Genomic DNA, 20,751 nt, shown 5'->3' on the forward strand with positions numbered 1-20,751 from the left:
TCGAACCCACTCGATCAACGTACCAAGGGCGAATAGTATTTTCTTGGATATTTATCGTTGGGTCATCCGGTTTGAAATGATACCCCGATATCCTGAACTACGACAAGTTCGTAATGGTGCATTTAGCATACACACGTGATTTCGAGGCGTCGTCGGCACCACGAAGCTTTCACCTCTCTATATATATATATATACATACACCTTTTCCTCTATATTCGTCGTTTTTCCAGTGCCACAAGCACCGAGGACCGTGTAACAGAAAACGATGGCTTTATCCCTCTCTATGTACAACAAAATTTATGGATGCTCGTGTATCGACGATTTCCTTTTCCGTCGGGCACTACTGCACTTGCATCCGTATGTATTTATAACTACTTTGAACAGAGATGTTCATAGACAATCATTGAAGAAGAAGCTTTAATATCTATATTGAAATTCGTGTTCTCGATTATTCTCCCGTCCTGTTCACTATATATATATATATATATATATATATATATATATATATATATATATATATATATATATATATATATATATACGTTATTCTCAGAACAATATATTCATTGTGCGAACATATCAAAGAAGGTATTTTAAAACAAAAGCTTCTTTACGAGAGAAGAAAGATCTTCATTGTTCTATTATTAATTTTCATTTGTATATCAAGATTTTGAATTATTATTATTGAAAAACTTTTCATTTCAAATAGTGAGAGAAGCGAAAATGCGAAAGGATATATTAATTTTAATTAATTAATTTATATTTAATTTAGAAAACAAAATTAATTACTTCATTTGATATATGGTTGAAGATAACATAATACAGTCTGGTTAATACTACTTAAAAAATTGCTAACACAAACTGTACAGAATTAAAATAAATTATTCACTACACAGAAAATTAAAAGGCATTAAAATAAGCTGCAACGCTTAGTATTTTAATTCAATTTTGCTTATTTTAATACCAAAATGGATTAAAATAAGCAAAATTGGATTAAAATAATAGCAGCTTATTTTAATGCCTTTTAATTTTCTGTGCATTCAAATTTCAAATCGCTGATATTATCTGATAAATCAGATAATATTGCAATTAAACTGAAAACGATAAAAGGAATAAAAAATTCTCAAGTCAATCTAAAAAAATGATTTTTTAGTATCTCTTCTATATATATATATATATATATATATATATATATATATATATATATTAGAGTTGCGGATTTAAAGTGGTCGGTATATGCGGCTGTCTTGATGTCTTTGCGGTAGAAATAGTCCTCTGTAAACTAGGATTAGTAGAGATCAACCTTGAAACTGTTTCTGAACCGAAACGAGCTTAGTGTTCGTACGGATGTTTCAGATTAACCAAATCGGATTATGATAACTCACAGGCATCATCCAAGAACAAGTGGTGGCTTGTTTCGTGTATAGCATTAAACCACTGTAGCCACCCACTCAATGGACTTATAATTGATAGTCTCAGCTTTACGTCAAAATTTAAAGCTATTATGCGATTTTCGAATAAATAATATCCGTTATCAAATTGACCATATTACCAAATGTACCATGTTATCATACAAATACCAAATCATCGGAGAATTAAAAAATAATTGAAAAAATAAAAGAAGATATAATTTTCATTTCATTATATCGAAGATATATTCGTTAAATATCGAAGAAGTTAACGATGAATTCTAATTAAAATGTAAAAGCCAACGAGGATATATATAATATAAATATTTATGGAATGACGGAAGGCAAAAGCCTTAGAATTCAGGACCTGAATTGTTTAGATGAAAAGCCAATTAAAGTGCAAATGCATGGAAATGTGTTCGATATGTCAAGACCCTTAGACCCAAGGCGCATACAACACGTTTCTCCAGAACAACCATTATATATATATATATACCTCTTCACGGTCAATGTTTGAAAATCAATCAAATTGAAAATCACTGACCGCGAAATAAACTAAGCGAATTCATGAATTAATCAAAATTAACAATCATTTTAAATTACAATTGATTTCTCTTTACTTTTACAAAAAATTTATATATCTTTTGGTCTGACCAAAAACTGCCTTTTACTACTGCCATTTGTCTATTGAATAAGAATACCAACTGTCTGACTGAAACTGTCTTTTACTACTTACACTACAACGACAAGAATTTTTATTCTTCGATCTGACAAAAAATTGCTTTTTTTTATAATATAACAAATAATTTAAAAGTTTGGTCTAACTAATACTGATTTTTACCACTGAAACTGAAAAAAAATCCAAATAGGATTTCTGGGCTTTTTTGTACATTATAATTATATAATTAAAAAATAATAAAAACTTACAGTATTCAGCAATTCCTCCTGTCGGACCTTTATTTCAAAACTGTCATCGTGGCACTTTGACAAATAAACACATTTAATTATCTCCATCTGAAACAGAAAAATTAATTTTAATCAGAAACAAATTTTACAAATTAGCAGCTTACAAATTTATTTTCAATTTTACTCACAATTATTATAAACAATTAATTATAACATTATACTTTCTTTTTTGTAAATTTTTCCCATTCGCAAATAAAATACTTTTTTTCAATGTTATTTTTTTATTGTAATAAACTATCACATATCAAACATATTTTCCCGTAAAAAAAATAAAATTCAATAAAAAATATTGACAAAAAAAAAAGTTGTCAATTTTTATTTCAAAAAAAAAAAAAAAAAAAAAAGCGGAAAGAGGGGAAAAAAATTGAAAATTGCTGTCAAGTTAGTGAAACGTGAAATGGAGTTGATGACATTGGCGGCAAGTGCGCCCATACATTTTCGCAATATGCCATGCAGCAAGTTTACATGAAATCGAATCATGTGAACGGATATGGACCGAACGAACATCCAAATTACATTCGCATAACGAGTGACGTAGTCAATAGTTTCGCTTCGAAACAGGTGGACAATGAATATATGACCTTTGAAATTCTCAATCACTATTATTTCACTCCATATATGAGTTTTCAATGCAAATACTTAAAATCCAAAGATATCCTTGTGAGAAAAATTTCTATATACAAAAAGGTATTTTTTACATTAAATTTATATTTTTAGACATCGAAAACTAATGACGTTTGTTTATCCAAGTATCGTATTCCTACAATTGTGTATTTTTCAGCTTAAAGTGTCAAATTTTCCTTCACGTGTGTGTATGTTTTTCTTTTTATTTTCCCTCACAAGAATTCCTGACCACTTTTTTCACTTTAACCTCTGTTATCCCCGATCCATCTTAACCTGATCTCCTTTATCCGAACATTCTCTTGACAGTGACACAAAACCTACGTCGTCTATCGTAATCAACGTATAGAATCATTGAATTAAGAATCCAATAATCGGAGCTTCTCAAAGCGTAGCGATTGTAACGTTCTTTTACTGTCACCCATTTTTTTTTGTCTCTCTCTCTACTCTAATCGTACTTACAACACAACGAGCAGGCTATTCTACTTTGTCTTTCTGAACAGCCATATCCCCTCCATTTTCGTTTTTTTTTTCTCTCTTTCTTTTTTCTCAACCACTTTCTCCTCTTTTCTCCACTCGCCGTATTCCCAAAATACATTTCCACCAGTGAACGACCACAATAAAGTTCGTTTTATTTTTACTAGCGTTGAACCAAGTGCCCATACCGTATTTCCTCTCGGGATATTGACATATCGAGATGTCCCTGGAAGATCGCTTCCTTCTGCTTTGCTATCAATTTTACACCAAATCGAGAAGTAATTTAGAAAAGCTATTTATTTATCTAGAAAAAAAACCCATTTAAAATGATATTCATAAATAAAATAATTTAATTGAATGAAAAATTTTTTTAAATTTTTAAAAAATTACATTATTTAAATTTTTAATGCCTGGGAAAAAAAACAGTATTCAAATATTTTCAATTTCTTTCCATGTCTAAAAAAATTAATTTTACTTATTCATTTCGTAACTAAATGAAAATAATTTTTAATTTCAGGCCAAGTTGACTTGTGGACCAAAAGCAGTAATGGCTGTGAGTGCAGTTTTAATTCGTCCAGCAAGGATTGTGCTTGCTGCATTCCATCTGGTGGTTGTAGTTGCGGTGCAGCTTCACCAAACAGATGTGCTCAATGCGGCTTAGAGCAACATTGTGCCAACAGTAAGTTATCGAAAAAGTTTCTAAACTACATTTAAACCAAAAAAAAAATCATTTTCCATTAAGATATTTTGTTCAATTTAAAAACATAATTTAATAACATTATTCAAAATTGTTCCATTGTTTCAAGTTACAAATAAAAAATATAATTAATAAATAATAACTGGCACGATAATATCAATTCTCCTGTCTAAAATGAAATATTTAAATATTTCCTAAAGTTTATAATATGAGCAAAAATTTACATATTATCATTAATGGCAAATGATTTAATTTTCCTCCTTGTTATTATTCGAATAATGGACAATGTCTGTTATTCGCAAAATAAAACTCATTTCACCAAATTTACATTGATTGTAATTACAAATTGATTTAAGCGAATTGATACAAACGGAAGTAATTATCTTCTCAATTTAACTAATTAAAATGAACCTGTAAAATTAGTATAAATGCTTTGAGGTTAATTAGGAATCGTATTACAGATTAGAATGTGTAAGCCGATTTCGAAAACTAAACATTTTTTAAACTTAATTTTATCATAAAATGTATAGTAATTTATCCCAATGAATTTCTATAAAATAATAATATTTCTATGCAAATTATATATTTTGTCCAAAAATTATAACTGCGATTATATAAAAAGCGCGAGAAATAAAAGTCCTATAAATAATAGTGATTGATTTATGTGAAGGAAAATTTCAATGGTCAGCTTTTTAAAAAAAAAAAGTTGAAAGTTTGAGTAAAGAGGATAGAAAAAAATGAAAAAATGTGAGAAGTTACATAGAAAAAACATTATTTTCTTGTATTTTCAGTGTGCAATATAACTTTGGACAGTAGACAATTGTTCAGCAAATCAGATCGTGGCTTTGGACAAATAAAATCACCTTCTCTACAAGGACCCACAAAATGCACCTATAAATTCATACCAGACACTGGTCAACGAGTTGAACTTCAAATCTACAGAGTGGTATCGATTGGAAGACACAATGGAACAGCGTAAGTATTTTATTTTTCAACTTTTATATCCTCTTCCCTCTATTTCCTCTGATCAACTATATCACCTTTTTTTTTTGTAACAAAACTATAAAAATTAATAAAAATATTCCAAATTCGTAATTTTCTATTTCTTAATTTTAAGTAGAAATATCACTATTTAGTCAGACATTACTGAAATCAGATTTTTAGAAAAAGAATACAATTCTAAATTATATTGAAATATCGAAAAGGGAAAAAAAGAGATCTTTTTTTATTTATGTAAATGGAATAATGTAACTGGGTGTGAAAAAAATATGTGTGAGGTTTAGGTTCAATTTCTTCTTGTGTGTCGATAGCCATTTCAATTTGTCATACTTCGGGGGACAACGGGCGCTACTCAAGTTTCTTCAACAGGGATCGAAAAAGAAAAATTACACCTACGTTTCCAAGTTCTCTTTCTTTTTTTTTCTCATCTCCTCTCTACAACCTTCTATTGAAGCAAACTTTTTCTAACAAAAAAAAAACCCCTCTTTGGTCAACTATAAAAACTTTCTCAAATTTTTCACCCTTATATTACAAAATGCAAAAAGAAAACAAGTTAAATGCGAATCGCAAAATGATGTTATCTCTCATTTTCATCAATTTTTCAAAAGAAAAAGAAAATTCTGTGAAATAATACTTTTGGAGAAAAAAAACAAACAGTGAAAAGTAACCCTTAATTTAACAAAATTTTTAAAAACAAATAAATTTTAAATTCAATTTCGATAAAAAATATGTTTACAAAAGGAATAAATTGGTGAAAAAAAAATTGTTATTACTTTATTAGCAAATCATGAACTTCTGTTCTCTAAAAATTGAACCAGACGACTTGGAGCCAATGTTCGCAAAAATGAAAAAGGAAAAATAGAAATTCAGCCTCTCTCTCTTTCTCTTTCTCTCGATGGAAAGTGCTTGGCAATGGTTATTGCACTTTCGTATCTCGATATGTGCTTAACTATAGTTCTCTCTTATACTCATGATATGGGGCATATCACTAAAAAATCTAAACAGTTCTGGAAACGAACCAAGCGACATAAAGAGAATTGCAAAACGAATAAAGATATTAATCAAATAAATTAAATTTCATTTATAAACGCACTTGGAAATTTTCTAATTTTACATTAAATAAACTTTTTTTTTAAATTTAAATGGTAAAAAGAAATTTTTGTTCCTAATTTTTTAAAACCGTTTTTTTTTGTCTCTTTTTCTGGAAAATTTTTTTTTAAAAATAGAGTTAGAGTCACAAGGGGGAAAAAAAATAAAGAAAACGAACCGAGTCAGCCAATCCTTAGAAAATGAGAACGAAGTTAGGGTGGACAAAGCTCGGAACAGCTTTTACGCCAAGTTTGGTTGACTTTCGAGGACTCGAGTTCGGCACCTAATATTGGATGCCGAAGCACGAATCCTCTTCGTTGGTCCGTACCTTATCCTCGAGACGAGGCAATTAGGTCAGTGCTGTGTGAACATGCATTTCATCTAACGACAGTTGAAAGCCTTTTGCTCCTTCACTTTGATTGGAGAATTCACGCTTTTGAATGTGAGGTTCGACAAAATTCCCCCCTTTCAACGTTAACTGAAATTCAATTTTTATTCTCTACCACCTCTAATCGATTTTGTAATGCACTTTCTTTTTAAACTTTTCAAAATCTTTCGAAATTAAAAAAAACTTTCACTATTTTTTTTGTTGTTGTAACTAAACATTGAAAAAAATTTTAAATTTCAAAATTTTCCATTGTTTCACATAAATATATTTTTAATTCAATTATATTAAAAAAAGCAAAATTATTTAATTGAAAAATTAAAATCTCATTACTCGTGTTGAGAATAGCTGAATTTCACTTTTCTGTAGTTTATGGGGTGAATGACACGTATACTATGTGTGTATGTGTGTGTATGGGTGAGTTAAAATTACGCCACTCAGCTGAATACTATTAAGTGGAACGTAGAGTAGAATAGCCCAAGGGTGATGGATGATCTTAATTTGAGAATGATTACCATCAGCTTTGGAATTTGTATGAAAATCGCTCAGGGCTGCTTCTTCTTTCACATGGGTACCATTTACCTCAAAACTCTAAATCCAATGACTATACATGTATATATATATATATATTTCCACTCTATACTTGTCGGATTTCATAGTAAAAGCACATATGGACATTTTCGACAAATATACTCAAACCACACGATGTGAGAGATCGAGCTTCACGCCCTTTTCAAATTATCATATATTTGCATGAAAGCACACCGTGACGAAATGGCAAGTATATCCCTTATTTGCAAAATGATCCCAACGTTTACCAAAAGTGTATACACACTCAGAAAATATACGTCAAAGCATATTGAAAATCTAATGAGTTTATATTTCAAATAGAAATCTAAATGACAAAAAAAAAATTCTCATTTAGAATTATAATTATTATTATTACTATAACTATTTAAAAACTTTTATGGTTTTTGACTGTAACTGACCTTTACTACTGTGGAAAAAATTCGGTCTGACTTAAACTTGTTTAAACTACTGAAAAAGAAGAAAATATTCCTATTTATGCCTGACTAAACTAGACTTTACTACTGAGACGAACATAACTTTAAAATACCTGTCTGACTAAAATTCCCTTGCACTACTTATTACAAAAATTCGTCTGACTAAAACTTATTTTTACTACTGATAGCAAAATAGTAAAAATTATGATTATTTTTGACTAAACTAGTTTTTCTAGTAAGACTAATAAGAATTTGAAAATGTTTGACTAAAATTGACCTTTACTACTGAAAGTACAATGTCAAGAACTAAATATCTGTCTGATTAAAACAAATTTTTACTACTGAGACGAACATAACTTTAAAATACCTGTCTGACTAAAATTCCCTTGCACTACTTATTAGAAAATTTCGTCTGACTAAAATTTATTTTTCCTACTGATACAAAAATAGTAAAAATTATGATTATTTTTTTATAAACTAGTTTTTCCAGTAAGACTAATAAGAATTTGAAAATGTTTGACTAAAATTGACTTTTACTACTGAAACTACAATGTCAAGAACTAAATATCTGCCTGGCTAAAACAAATTTTTACTACTGAGACGAACATAACTTTAAAATACCTGTCTGACTAAAATTCCCTTGCACTACTTATTACAAAAATTTTTCTGACTAAAACTTATTTTTACTACTGATACAAAAATAGTAAAAATTATGATTATTTTTGACTAAACTAGTTTTTCTCGAAAGACCAATAAGAATTTGAAAATGTTTGGCTAAAATTGACCTTTACTACTGAAACTACAATGTCAAGAACTAAATATCTGTCTGACTAAAACAAATTTTTACTACTGAGAAGAATTCGAAAAACACCATTCTGACTCTTACCACTAAAAATAAAATTGAGTTTGGAAAGTCTGACAAATACACACCCTTACTACTGATACCAAAATCTACAAAAAAAAATTGCAATTTCTAACTAAAACCAACTTCTATTATAAGAATTAAATTGAAAAGTCCACAATAATATTATATCACAGAAAAAACGCTAGATAAATTTTATTGCGGGTAATTTTAACCAATGCTAATTCACATAGACAGTGATAAAACTAGAATAAAATTTGTTGCAGTTAATTTTTATACTGATTTTGGGGTAAAAATTCTATTTTTTTTTTACTGTGATTATGGAAATAATAAAAGAGTTTTGATATTATATTCATTAGGGAGTTATAAGCTAATATAGCCAACAATATTGGTCGCACGATGGTTAAAGATCACGTGGATGAAATCACTTCCATTAACTGTCACATTAATCTCGTTTTGATCGATTCTGTCATAGGAACGGTGCGAGTTGACGTGTAATTTCCATTTTCCCACTATGCACATCTTCGAAACGAGTCACCGCGTACAATTACTCATTCGCTCGGAACTCACGAGAAACATTTCAATTTCACCATCCACCTTGCCGAAGACATACAATAATTATGGTCTACTTCATCAACTAAATTTCAATTTCACCTTGAGAATGACTATTATTATTATTAATAATAATACGAGTTAATAATAATAATAATTTCACAGAGAAATAATGTAAAAATTAAATTACACTTAATCTCAAAAATATAAAAATAATTCAGTTATATAGAGAAATATAAGTAATTTTTTTTTTTTTTTGCAAAATGAAAAATAACAAGCATTTATAATATTCTACTAATCCCTTCAATATTTCCCTAATAATCATAGATAATTTCAAAAAGTAAATATTCACTAGGACAACAAACTCATAGAGTAAGTTTTCTCATAATAATTTACATAACAGGAAAACATCAAAGTTATAGAGTTCTGACATTATTAAATATAGCTGGAAGCGTTTACGGTAAAATAGTTTCAAGAGAAACAAGTTTAAATTCAAAACGCTGGAAAATTTAAATTCCAAAATCCTTAGAAAATAAGATATATATATCTATAAACATGTTTATGTACTTTTCAACTATATATATATCGAATTGTTTTGTCTACCATAGCTAACACGCGTGCCGAGATAGTAAAAAAAAAAATTCAAGCAAGAGATAAAAATCTAGAAAACAAGGCACAGGAGGAGTCTCGATTTGATTTAATTGATCGAACAGGCGTTGTCGCAGGAAACCATTGCAAAGAGCGAATCCTGTGAATTTCAATGCACGTATAATGTTCACAGAATCGTGCTAATAAATAATGGTTCCATTGTTTCGTATATACCATAGAGGCATTGGTAGTAAAACCGTATATATATATGGCTTTAACCATGTTGAAAATCATATTCGTTCTTTCATTCGTAAATTTTTAAGTCTTATGTCGAATCCAGTTTTCTGGCACAGAAAAGAATTTCAATTTAATATTTAAAAAAAAAAGAAAGAAAAAGAAAAATCGATCCCTCTCTCTATACCATTCATATTCAAATGCAGATTTGACTTTTTAATCTATTGCTTTGCAAATTTCCCTCTCTCGTGAAGTTACTGCAATATTGAACCATATAGTCGAATGCTGTATCTTTTCCTCAAAATTTCATTCTTTTAACATTTTCGCCAAATAATTGAAAATGGGATATAAGCCAAATGGTAAAAATTCACAGGGAATAAAATTTTTCCATCTCGAAGAACAAATTTTTGAATTTCCTAATCCTAAAATGATTCTATTTTGTCACTAATTTGTATTATTTTAAAAATACAATACATGTCAAAGGATAAATAATTTTTGGAAAATTTTCAAATAAATGAATTTGAAAATAAGTTTTCTAAGTGAATGTTGCGCAATCACTAACTTCTAGTTTTGCAATCACACTTACGTAATGTGTTCATGAGGAAGTAGTTTATTGCATGGAAATACATGTATACATTGTACTAGTGGATGAATAACAATTAACAAGACACAAACACAGTGCTTGTGACGTTATTTCCAGGTGTCTGGTCTGCCAGAGAAGCGTGTTTTCGGAAAACTTTTGATGCATTCATACAACTTTCTGCATTAAAACAAAGCAAGCATTGCTCGCGAAAATTCTCTCGATGAAACAGAGACCAACTGAACACAAGCGAAGGAGAGAAAACTCTCGAAACCATTATACTAGCCTCCTAAAAACACACACACATACACTGATTACACTTCACCCCCACGTGACAGAATGAATTCTGTCTCAAGTGAAATAAATTAGTTATATATAATTACGTGCGCAATAATGAATTTTTTTTTTTTTTTTTTTATTTCTCTATTGAAAAATATCTCATTAAAAAGCCGAGACATTTTCCGAAAATTGTTCAATAACGGATATTCAAACCGCGAATTCACTACTAAATTGCCATTCATTCTAAAACGAGCAAAAGCCCCCACTAATAGTACTTTCGTCATCCAATTCAAAGCGAAGCTCAATATACCACAGCTAACCTAAATATACCCTCTAAATTGACAGAGTCTACCTGTTGCCAGTTTCGCAATTTATTTTATTGCTTTTTCAACCTGAGATAGAAAAAAAAAAACTTTCTACCTTTTTTTCGTACGCGTAAAATAAATAATAAAACTAGAAAAAGTGAAGTCTAAAACGTACTTTCACTACTGATTCAAAGAACATGTCTGACTAAAATTGATTTTACTACTGTGTCTTTTTCTCTAATTTAAGAATCAAAGAAAAAAACCACAATATAAAAAGTCTGAAAATCTGAAATCAGGGAAATAAAATGAAAACGATAAGCGAAATGTAAATGTATGTCAATTATTATTGTTATTGAAAATATGGAATAAAATTACTTTTCTCCCTCTCGACGAATTATTGACGACCAAACGACATATTGAGATAAAACTAACCAAGCGCCAGGAGAAAAAAAAGGATCAATGGAAGCAAATGACCCGAAAATACTCAGATATATATATGTATATAGTAAAAATTGTCGAATGACCTGGTTTTATACAAAATATATTTGACCTCCAGCAACCAAACGATGTACACTAGTGGAATTGTTCCGATCGTTAGAAATTTGATTTCACGCTCACCGAATTCAAAACATCGTCGGACGCACACGACAGCATAAACGTGAGGCACGGTATGGAAAATGGCCAGTGTTATGCAGCTATACTATAATGCCATATACTGCACACTGGTAGATACGATTTTGTGAGTACAGAATATAATGGACATAGATCAACGCTTGCAGTTGCACGATCCTCTAAGCTGGCAGATGTGTCGATGTTTTTAATATAAAGCACACAAAAAAGCCAAGACTCAATTATTTCAAAAGCATTCAAGTAAATTCCCTCTTTTTTTATATCATTGAAAAAATAAATTTATTTGGAGCAAATAATCTCTTGGCTATTAAATATTTATTTGGAGAAAATAATTTTTATTTATGAATCAAATAAAATGCTTAACTTACACTGAGAAAAAAAATTTAGTGTTTGCAACAAAATTGTTTGGTTAGACAATTTTGGTTCTTGTAACCAAATTTTGGTTGGCTGAAACAAAGTCGTAGGGTTATCTCAACCAAACATTTGGTTAGGTCAACAAAATTATTTCGTTGAACATTTTTAAATTCCAACCAAAATTTAGTTACAACAAAATCACAGAAAATTGAAAGGTATTAAAATAAGCTGCAACGCTTCTTATTTTAATCCATTTTTACTTATTTTAATACCAAAATGGATTAAAATAAGAAACAATTGATTAAAATAAGAAGTGTTGCAGCTTATTTTAATACCTTTTAGTTTTCTGTGATAATTTGGTTAACACAACAAAATAGTTTGGTCTAAAAAACCAAATGATCGTTTGTTGTCCTAACCAAAATTTGGTTGCGACAACCAAACATTTTTGGTATGCCAACAAAAAAACACTCAACCAAATTTTTTGGTTGACTCATACAAATAGTTTGGTTGCTTAAATACCAACAAAATTTTTTTGTTGGCCCAACTAAATTTTGGTTGCTCTGACTAAACATTTTTCTCAATGTAATTATTATTAATACAAATAAATATTCAGAGAATTATTTTCATTTATTTTCAAATTTATTTGAATCAAATAAAAATATAACTGTCTCAGAGCATAGTAAACTCTTTATTTGTTTCAAATAAAAAAAAAATTTAATTTAGCACAAATAACTTTTTATTTGTATCAAATAAAAAATTTAATTTAGCACAAATAAAATTTTATTTATATCAAATAAAATTTTTATTTTAGAAATAAAATTTATTTTAAACAAATATTTATTTGCCACTGAGATAAATAAATCATTACTCTCGGTGTATCTAAGATTTATTATCTAATATTTTTTAAATAAAATATTTATTATAAATAAAGATTAAAAATCATAAATCTAAATTTCCAATTCTCTTTTTTCAAACTGCAAATGTAACGAACTGAAATTTATGAACATCTTAACCGTGCAAAAAGAATGTTTAAATCGAGAAAATTTGATCAAAAGTGAAAAGTACATAAGGGCAATTTTCTGAATGCGACTAACAAATATAAAATTCGCGGGTAGAACGTTTCTTGTTTGCAGGACAGATTTGGATTGTAAAGTGGAGGAAGAAGTTTTTCCCAGCTTTCACTCTTGCATTTCTCCCTCATCCCCTCTCTTCATTCCCCCCTCCCCCTGCCCCCAACAACATTTCCTCTTTTAGACTGCATACCCCGTGTCTCGCAAAGTTTACATTTAAATTTACAATCTCTTGGTGCTACTCCTGCAAAGTGCTTTTGGTAAATTGATTTGCAGTATAACTCTCCTCCTCGCAGAATTCTAGACAAGCAGAAGAAGAAATAAGTTGATGGGAGAAGGAGGATGTTCGAGTTAAAGAAGAAGGGTGAAGGGTAAAGGAAATGTAAAATACGAGTTGATCTGTCGTGGTAAGCGATTTCTACTTGACTGCATCATCTCACAGATATTTTCACCTTTTCTAACTTCATATTCTCGAGCTCTATATACTTATATATACAAATACGCCAAGTTGATGATAAAATTCAATATCTTTCCAATATTAAAGAGATAAATTTTTATTTTTAAACAAACTAGTATTAAAAGATTATTTTCTTTTTCAATAAAACATTTTGTTTATTAAAAAAATATTTCTTAAAAATAACTTTTATTATTTCTATTGATTTTTATTAAAAAAAAAAAAAAAATATTCTAATATTTTAAATTTAATTTACTTTCTATTTTACTCGATAATAAATTCTATTTTATAAATGCATATTTCAAAATGTAAAACACGCCACCAATGATGTCTCACACTAAGAAACGTTCTACACACTTTGAAATTCGAGATCACGATTATAGGACCAAGAACAAGGCGGGCCAAATTGCATCCGAGTTCGTATAAGTAACTCTCGAGTTGTGTGAGATGCTAATAAATTTGGTTGCCTTCGTTAACCGACATTTCAGCATATATATTTAACCGCAAAAAGTCTACATTTTTAAAGATAAATAAAACTCAAAAATTTCCACTAATTTTTACAAAAATATTAAAATGTATTATTCTATTTATTAGTTTGTTTATTATTTTATGTTCTTTTTTTTATTAATTATTTTACTTTTACGAAAGATTTATTAATTAGAGAGATTGAAATTTCATAAATAAATGAAAACAATATCAAAGTCGATTTTAGTCGGTAAACATGAGCCGTGAGTAATTAATTTGCCTGAAAATTAGTAGGTCACGTGGTCTTTGTTTACACTATAAAGCGCTTTAATTAGGAAAATAATCTGTGGTCTTTCTGTCTATCCTTTTTTGAGTAGAAATAACTCTTGACTCCATACTCCCTCCAATATACATATATATTCAAAAACCTCGTCAAGGAGAATTTTAATAGCAACAAAGTAATTTCTATGAAGGTAATATTAAATAAATTATTTTTTCACATTATTTGAAAAATCGAAAAAAAAATTTCATCAAAAAATCTAAATATAATATATATATAATTCTTTTATTTCACAAGAAAAATTCCGTTTATTTTATCAACTTTGGATATATTTAAGTGCGAATATATCACTTCTTTTAATAAAAATTTTCCCCCTTAAAATTCTATGAATAGAGAACATTCATTGGGGGGGGGGAATGGATCTCGTTTTTCGCTACTTTAATTAAAAAGTGTTCCCTTTAGAAAAAAAAGTGCGATAAAAATGTTTTCTAAGCTCGACCGTCATATAAGATTACTTCAATTAATTTTCAATTGGCTCGTTAACATTATCAAACATTTTTTTTTTTTTTTTTTTTTTGTATGATGAACTCGTTTCAATTATTATTTCCTATAGGGAGTATCACACTCTAAATCAACTTTAAAACTCAATTATCTAATATTAAAGTTTGGTGCGATAATATTGGTCTTTTATTAATAAAGTTTAAAATCCAATTAAGAAAGTAAACCTGAATTATCAGGATATTGTTCCTCTTAAATAATTTTTTTTTTTTTTTTTAATATTCAATTACTTTTTTTTTCATCTAGAATTAATATTATAAGATGATTAGAAGGAATGTTATTTTGATGACGACAACGATCAAACAATGTTACGTTGTAGATATTGAATTAGGGGTACAACCTTCCTGCCACTGCGGAGAAAAGTAGTCTACTATATATAGAAGATTACCAAAACTAATTAGTCGGACGTTTCGAGTAGAGAAACGCTTGTGCGCACCTAATAGATGGTTACCAAGGTACTTGGTCTTTTTGTTGCAGGTGCGAGGGTGGTTGGCTTCAACTTCAGGGAGGAGCTCGAGTTTGCGGTCTCAATGAACGATTCGACCCACCAATTGTTCTATTTTCTGACAAGCCAGCAGCAATTTTACATATGCAGTGAGTAAAAAAAAAAAAAAAAAAAAAAAAGACAAAATTCCTTTCTTCTTTTTTTCATAGATTTTTTCCCCTTTAATTCTAACTATTATAAATTATTCTCTTAAGAGTTTCAACAATTTTTAACATAGCCTGGTAAATGAAATTCCAAAACTTTTAAACGAACTATTAAAAAGAATTTGGAACGTCTGACTAAAAATACCTTACTACTGAGACCAAAACTAAAAATTCCGAATGTTTTTTTAATTACAATAATTAAAAAATTGACAAAAACTTACAGTATTTTGAAGCTCTCCTTGTACGATGAACACTGGCATCAAATTTTGATCGTTCGCATCTGAAACATAAAAAATTTAAATTAAAAACATGCTATTTATTTCAAAAAATAAGACTGCAAATTTTATTATATTATAATAAAAAGTCTAAAATTTATTGCCATTAAAATTTTTTAAAATTCTGTCTGACTAAAGTTGCATTTCACCACTGAATATTAAAGCCTTATATATCCTATTACGTATGTACAAAACTTTTTGATAATAATATATTTACCCTATATTTATTATTCTAAAGAGATTTATGTAAATTCTTGATACTCAATGTATATATTTGAAATTTGTCGAATATTCCCGAAATAAGCGACGGAGCCTCAGACTGCAATGCGCAGTCAAAATCGTGAAACAAATTAGAATAATTGATTGACACATACTGTTTTCGTACAGCAAGCAAGAAACTTACGAGAAAAAAAATAAACTATATTCAAGTAGTCAACATTTATTTTGGCCTCTATAAAACTACCTCAATCTTGTTTCTTTAAATCGAATGCTAGTTTAAAATTCATGTTCGTTCACTCTCTCTCAGATACGGGATTAAAATGAATACGAAATTCACTAGAATAAATTACTAGAAAAAAACGGATTTTATTTATTAGAACAAATACAAACTCGTTTCCATTCAGTTATATAAATATTTTTTAAACCCTATTTATTAAATCACGATAGGATTTAAAAATATATATATATTCGAGAATAAAATATTTTTTTCAAACAAATAATTCAGTGATATTTTTTGTTTTTTGCTCCGGGACTTGTCAGGTGACAGAATAGAAAGATGAGGTCGACTGAACGATGAAATTTATATAACTTGAAAAGTTGAGTGTAACGTGGCAAAGCGGCGGTGCGCGACTGGCATAAATGTGTCAGAAAATGATATACGATCTTTAGCCTTCTCTCACATACAAAAGCCCATGGAATCCTTGTCTTCAATAAAAGATACTGGAAAATCTGGACGATAAAGGGAGTCACGAGCTCTCCTACCGCAAATTGAAATTCTCCACTACTGCGGGGCGACATAGAAAAATGAAAAACGGTGGAAAATTGAGAATACGCGAATGCTGTGACTGCATCTTCCTTTCCTATATAAGAAGATAAGAGTTGCCTTTCCTTCTGCCAAAAATTTTCAAATAGTACATGAGATTGCCAAAAAAATCCCCTCCCCTCCCCCTAAAGATGTAGATTTTTATATATATGTATATTTGAATCTGACCCAAAAATAATGATCTATGGAAAAATTTTTTTTTTTCGAAAATAAATGAGTATTAAAAAAATAATTTTTTTTGTCATCAAAAAAAAAAGTGGATATAATATAGAGATGATATAAGAGCTCATATTTTTTACAATGAGAGAACTTTTACTGCGCATATAATTAACGTTTTATGGGGCTAATGTGGAGGGTAACATTTCTTTTCTGGACTTTTAAAATTTTCACGATAAGATGTGATCTAGTTTGTGAGTATATAACTTATACTCTCTCTCTCTCTCATTCTTTTAGAAAAAAAAAAAAAGCAGAGCAGGGTTACTGGGTAGTTAACGAGGCAAATATCGATTTCTTCATCCACTTGATTCCGCACCATTGGCAGCTACAGCGTGCATAAAGAGAAAAGTTCACCACCATGCGAGAAAAGAAAATCACGAATCTCTATTTATGAGGACATTAAATTTTTTTCTTATGAAAGAAAATGTCACATAAAGCAAGATAAATATTATTATAAATCTAAACTAGTATACCTATATTTATAGATTAATCTTGAGAAAATATGAAACTTATTACTTTTACATATATATACATTAAATATAAATTTCTTCTTTAAGAAATATCAAATACAAATAAAAATAATGAAAAAAATAATTATTATTATTATTTCTGAAACAATCACAAGAAAAATCATATAGATATAAATATTTGACGTTAGATTGACGACATAAGAGCGAGACAATTTCCCTCTCAAGCTATTGAGATAAAGTTTTGAAAGCCGATGAAAGTTACGCTCTTCTGGAAATGACGGAAAACGTTGGGATGATTGCTTTACAATGACTTGATAATTTACTCGCTTTCTCAAACACTTTACGAGTTTCAATCTCGCAATGCATTTCCTTGGCTGGCTCTCTACAATAGATAAATTAAAGGAAAATAGCTGTGGAAATTGGCAGCACTCCATTTTGGCAAGAATTGTGTCATCCCGACAATATACCGATACTGAATTAGTACGGAAGCACATGAAAGAATTTAAAATTGAAGATAGAGTACAGAGGAATCACTTTGCAAGCGGAAGTAACGCTAGAGGCATTACACGATATATATATATAAAGAATACATTGAATTCTATTAAAATCAGAATAATAATTTCATTTCTAAAATATCTATTTTCCATTATGAGTATAATAATAGTTAATTATAGTCCGGAAATAATATATATTAGAATAGTCAAATATCGTTTAATTATTGTTTATACCATTGAATAAACATATTATTTAATCAATGTATGATTCAAATTGACTTTGCTATATATATATATATATATAGAAAATTAAATTAGCATATATTGAAATTAATTTGTTATTCATATCTATACAGATATCATAGTTATCAAAGTCATAAAGGTTCATCTTGGTGGAGTAAATTACCAAACCAGATAAAGTACAACGTGTGTGGTATAACCGCGAATTTGGTTTGACAACTATATATGTATATATAAGCTTCAAGCATGCTGATTGAATGGATGCGGGTCGTGCCGACTCTGCATCTCTCGATTCTCAATTCTCTTCCCGCGGTGGAGTTAAAAGCAGGGGACCATAAGGGAACGAGGGGGGGGGGGAGAGGGGGTGAGTTCATCCTCTATATACTCTTATGAAATCTGATTGAATTTTGAAATACGGCAAACAGAGATAAATTGACGCTGATCTACTCGAGTGCAACGATAAAACTCACTATCCCATTTCGTCTATTAATCTTTTTCTCATATTTGAGAAACTCTCAAAAATGGGGTCATATCCACGGGAATTTCATTTCCCTGGGAAATATAAATTTTTTTACGAGCTTATTTTTCAAACAAACCAATTCAAATATTATCAAAATTGAAAACAAAAATTCTCAAATTATTTTATTTATTGTGCGTATGAGAATGCGAACACAAAAAAAAATAAAAGAGGAATCATTTGAAAAGAATGAGAAGTAGAAAAGAAGTATTTACTGAACTTTGATAGGAGAGAAATTGAAAGATGCTGGGTGTTTGAGAAAGAGAGAAAATGGTTCAACGTGAGAAGGAAGGCCTGAGGTAAAAAGCAAAAAAAAAAAAAAAAAAAAAAAAGCAGAAAGAGAAAGAAAAAGCCGGGGGAGAAAAAAAAAGAAGAGAAAAAGATTAGAACTCTCTGGCAATCTGTCTTGTCTATGGCATACAGGGCCCCTCGGAGATGCGGAGATACATTTTTCGAGATAATTTGCCGACGTAACCCCCTAAGGATAACCATGGAGGAAGACCGTCTGGATAGGATTCGGTCGAATGAAATCGATTTGACGTTTTATGTCTCCATATAAGAACTAAAGTAAACTTATCAAGAATTTTCTTTTTGCAAAAAAATAATTTAAATTTTCCATTTAGTTTAGAAAAATATTATATTAATATTACCAACAAAAATTTGTAGCACAAAATTCTAAATATTTGTACTAACTAAAATAACAGAGAGAAAACAACAATGGCTAGAGTTATTTCTAAAGGGACAAGTGTAACATATCTTTGCTTAATTAGTTAGTATCTCAAACCACAAATAGTAAGTGGTTATATTACGAAAAGCGAGGAACGCTGTAGTTTGACTCTTCATCTCGAAAATTACTCAGCTGTTCGAGAATAGCTTCCCAACTTGAACTCTGTATAATCGCACAAAGGTCGATATGAAGTACATATTACATAATTTTACATATACAGTAAACACTAACGACACACATTATAGTAGCATCATTAAACTAACCTTGCCACCATATTAATGTGTATAATTTGAATAAAAATTTTCTTTCTCTCTTATATGTACCTCTCCAATTATATAAAAACTATTTTTCGAAAACCCAGACAACCAATTTTTTAATATACAGAAACTATATGATTTTAAAATCACTGAAAAAATTTTAATTTATTCCAAAAAAAAAATCTCTTTGCTAAAAAATTACTAAATTGTAATTTAATGAATTATATAAACAAAACAAATGAAACGTTATTCCTTATTTAATATTCTCTTTCCATCAAACTCCAATCAGTAAGGAATTATGCCCAGCCGACTGAGTCTACTTCATCATGTTTCTAGTTCTGTTCTTGTCGTTGACTCAACGGATATTTGATTTGGGTTCAAATCGCAAGTTTGGTACTGATGCGAACTAATAAGATCAAATAAGCAGACGATATTGGTATTTGTCTATCCTCTGGGCAAACTGACCTAGCAAATATCAGAGATCAAAATGAACATAGTATACCTGGACAGCGTATATCATTCATAAACGTCAGAATATCTGTGTGTATATGCGAAATGTATATCTCACATCGCTATTATTGTAATTTAGAAACATTTACAGATATTACAATAATTGTCTACCAATATAACAGACAATTCGAGAAATTCAATTTTTAAATATAAAAATAAAAAAATATATTATATTTTAAATGGAAAATTGAATTATTCATTTAATGAGAAAAAAAAAACTAAAAGTAGAAAAGTTTTTATATATTTTCTCAAGTATATAAGTTCACTAGTTTTAGAGGTAAGTAAACTTCGATTACTGGTCTGCATTTCCGTAACGAGAGAGAGAGAAAGAAGAGAAAGAGAGAGAAAAAGAGAATAAGATGGTTTTTATTTCTAATAAGATCAAACAGACGAAATAGAGGCAAAGTCACGAAGTCCATTTCATTAACTCCAGGAAGAGCCATTTATCCGGTAATGGCTCACATCCCCCAGATGTACGTCTTATAACTACATAACGT

General features: G+C 29.4%; 1 protein-coding gene and 1 long non-coding RNA gene across 2 annotated transcripts in view; one reads left to right on the forward strand and one right to left on the reverse strand.

Annotated features, from left to right (window-relative positions):
* The window catches only part of LOC127285643 (uncharacterized), a 124,162-nt gene that overhangs the window by 62,683 nt on the left and 40,728 nt on the right, over positions 1-20,751 (forward strand). Inside the window, exons 3-5 of the mRNA XM_051311764.1 lie at positions 3,991-4,152; positions 4,962-5,145; positions 15,336-15,452. Coding sequence (XP_051167721.1) covers positions 3,991-4,152; positions 4,962-5,145; positions 15,336-15,452 — 463 coding nt within the window. The remainder of the gene's footprint in view (positions 1-3,990; positions 4,153-4,961; positions 5,146-15,335; positions 15,453-20,751) is intronic.
* Positions 1-20,751, reverse strand: part of LOC127285657 (uncharacterized) — an 85,833-nt gene that overhangs the window by 44,027 nt on the left and 21,055 nt on the right. The window contains exons 3-4 of the long non-coding RNA XR_007843621.1: positions 15,728-15,786; positions 2,337-2,423 (exon numbers count right to left, since the gene is read on the reverse strand). This is a non-coding gene — a long non-coding RNA (uncharacterized LOC127285657). The remainder of the gene's footprint in view (positions 1-2,336; positions 2,424-15,727; positions 15,787-20,751) is intronic.

The sequence above is a fragment of the Leptopilina boulardi genome, unplaced genomic scaffold (assembly GCF_019393585.1).
Source record: "Leptopilina boulardi isolate dan_hultmark-lab unplaced genomic scaffold, ZJU_Lbou_2.1 LbouV2_337, whole genome shotgun sequence".
Classification (NCBI taxonomy): Eukaryota; Metazoa; Arthropoda; class Insecta; order Hymenoptera; family Figitidae; genus Leptopilina; species Leptopilina boulardi.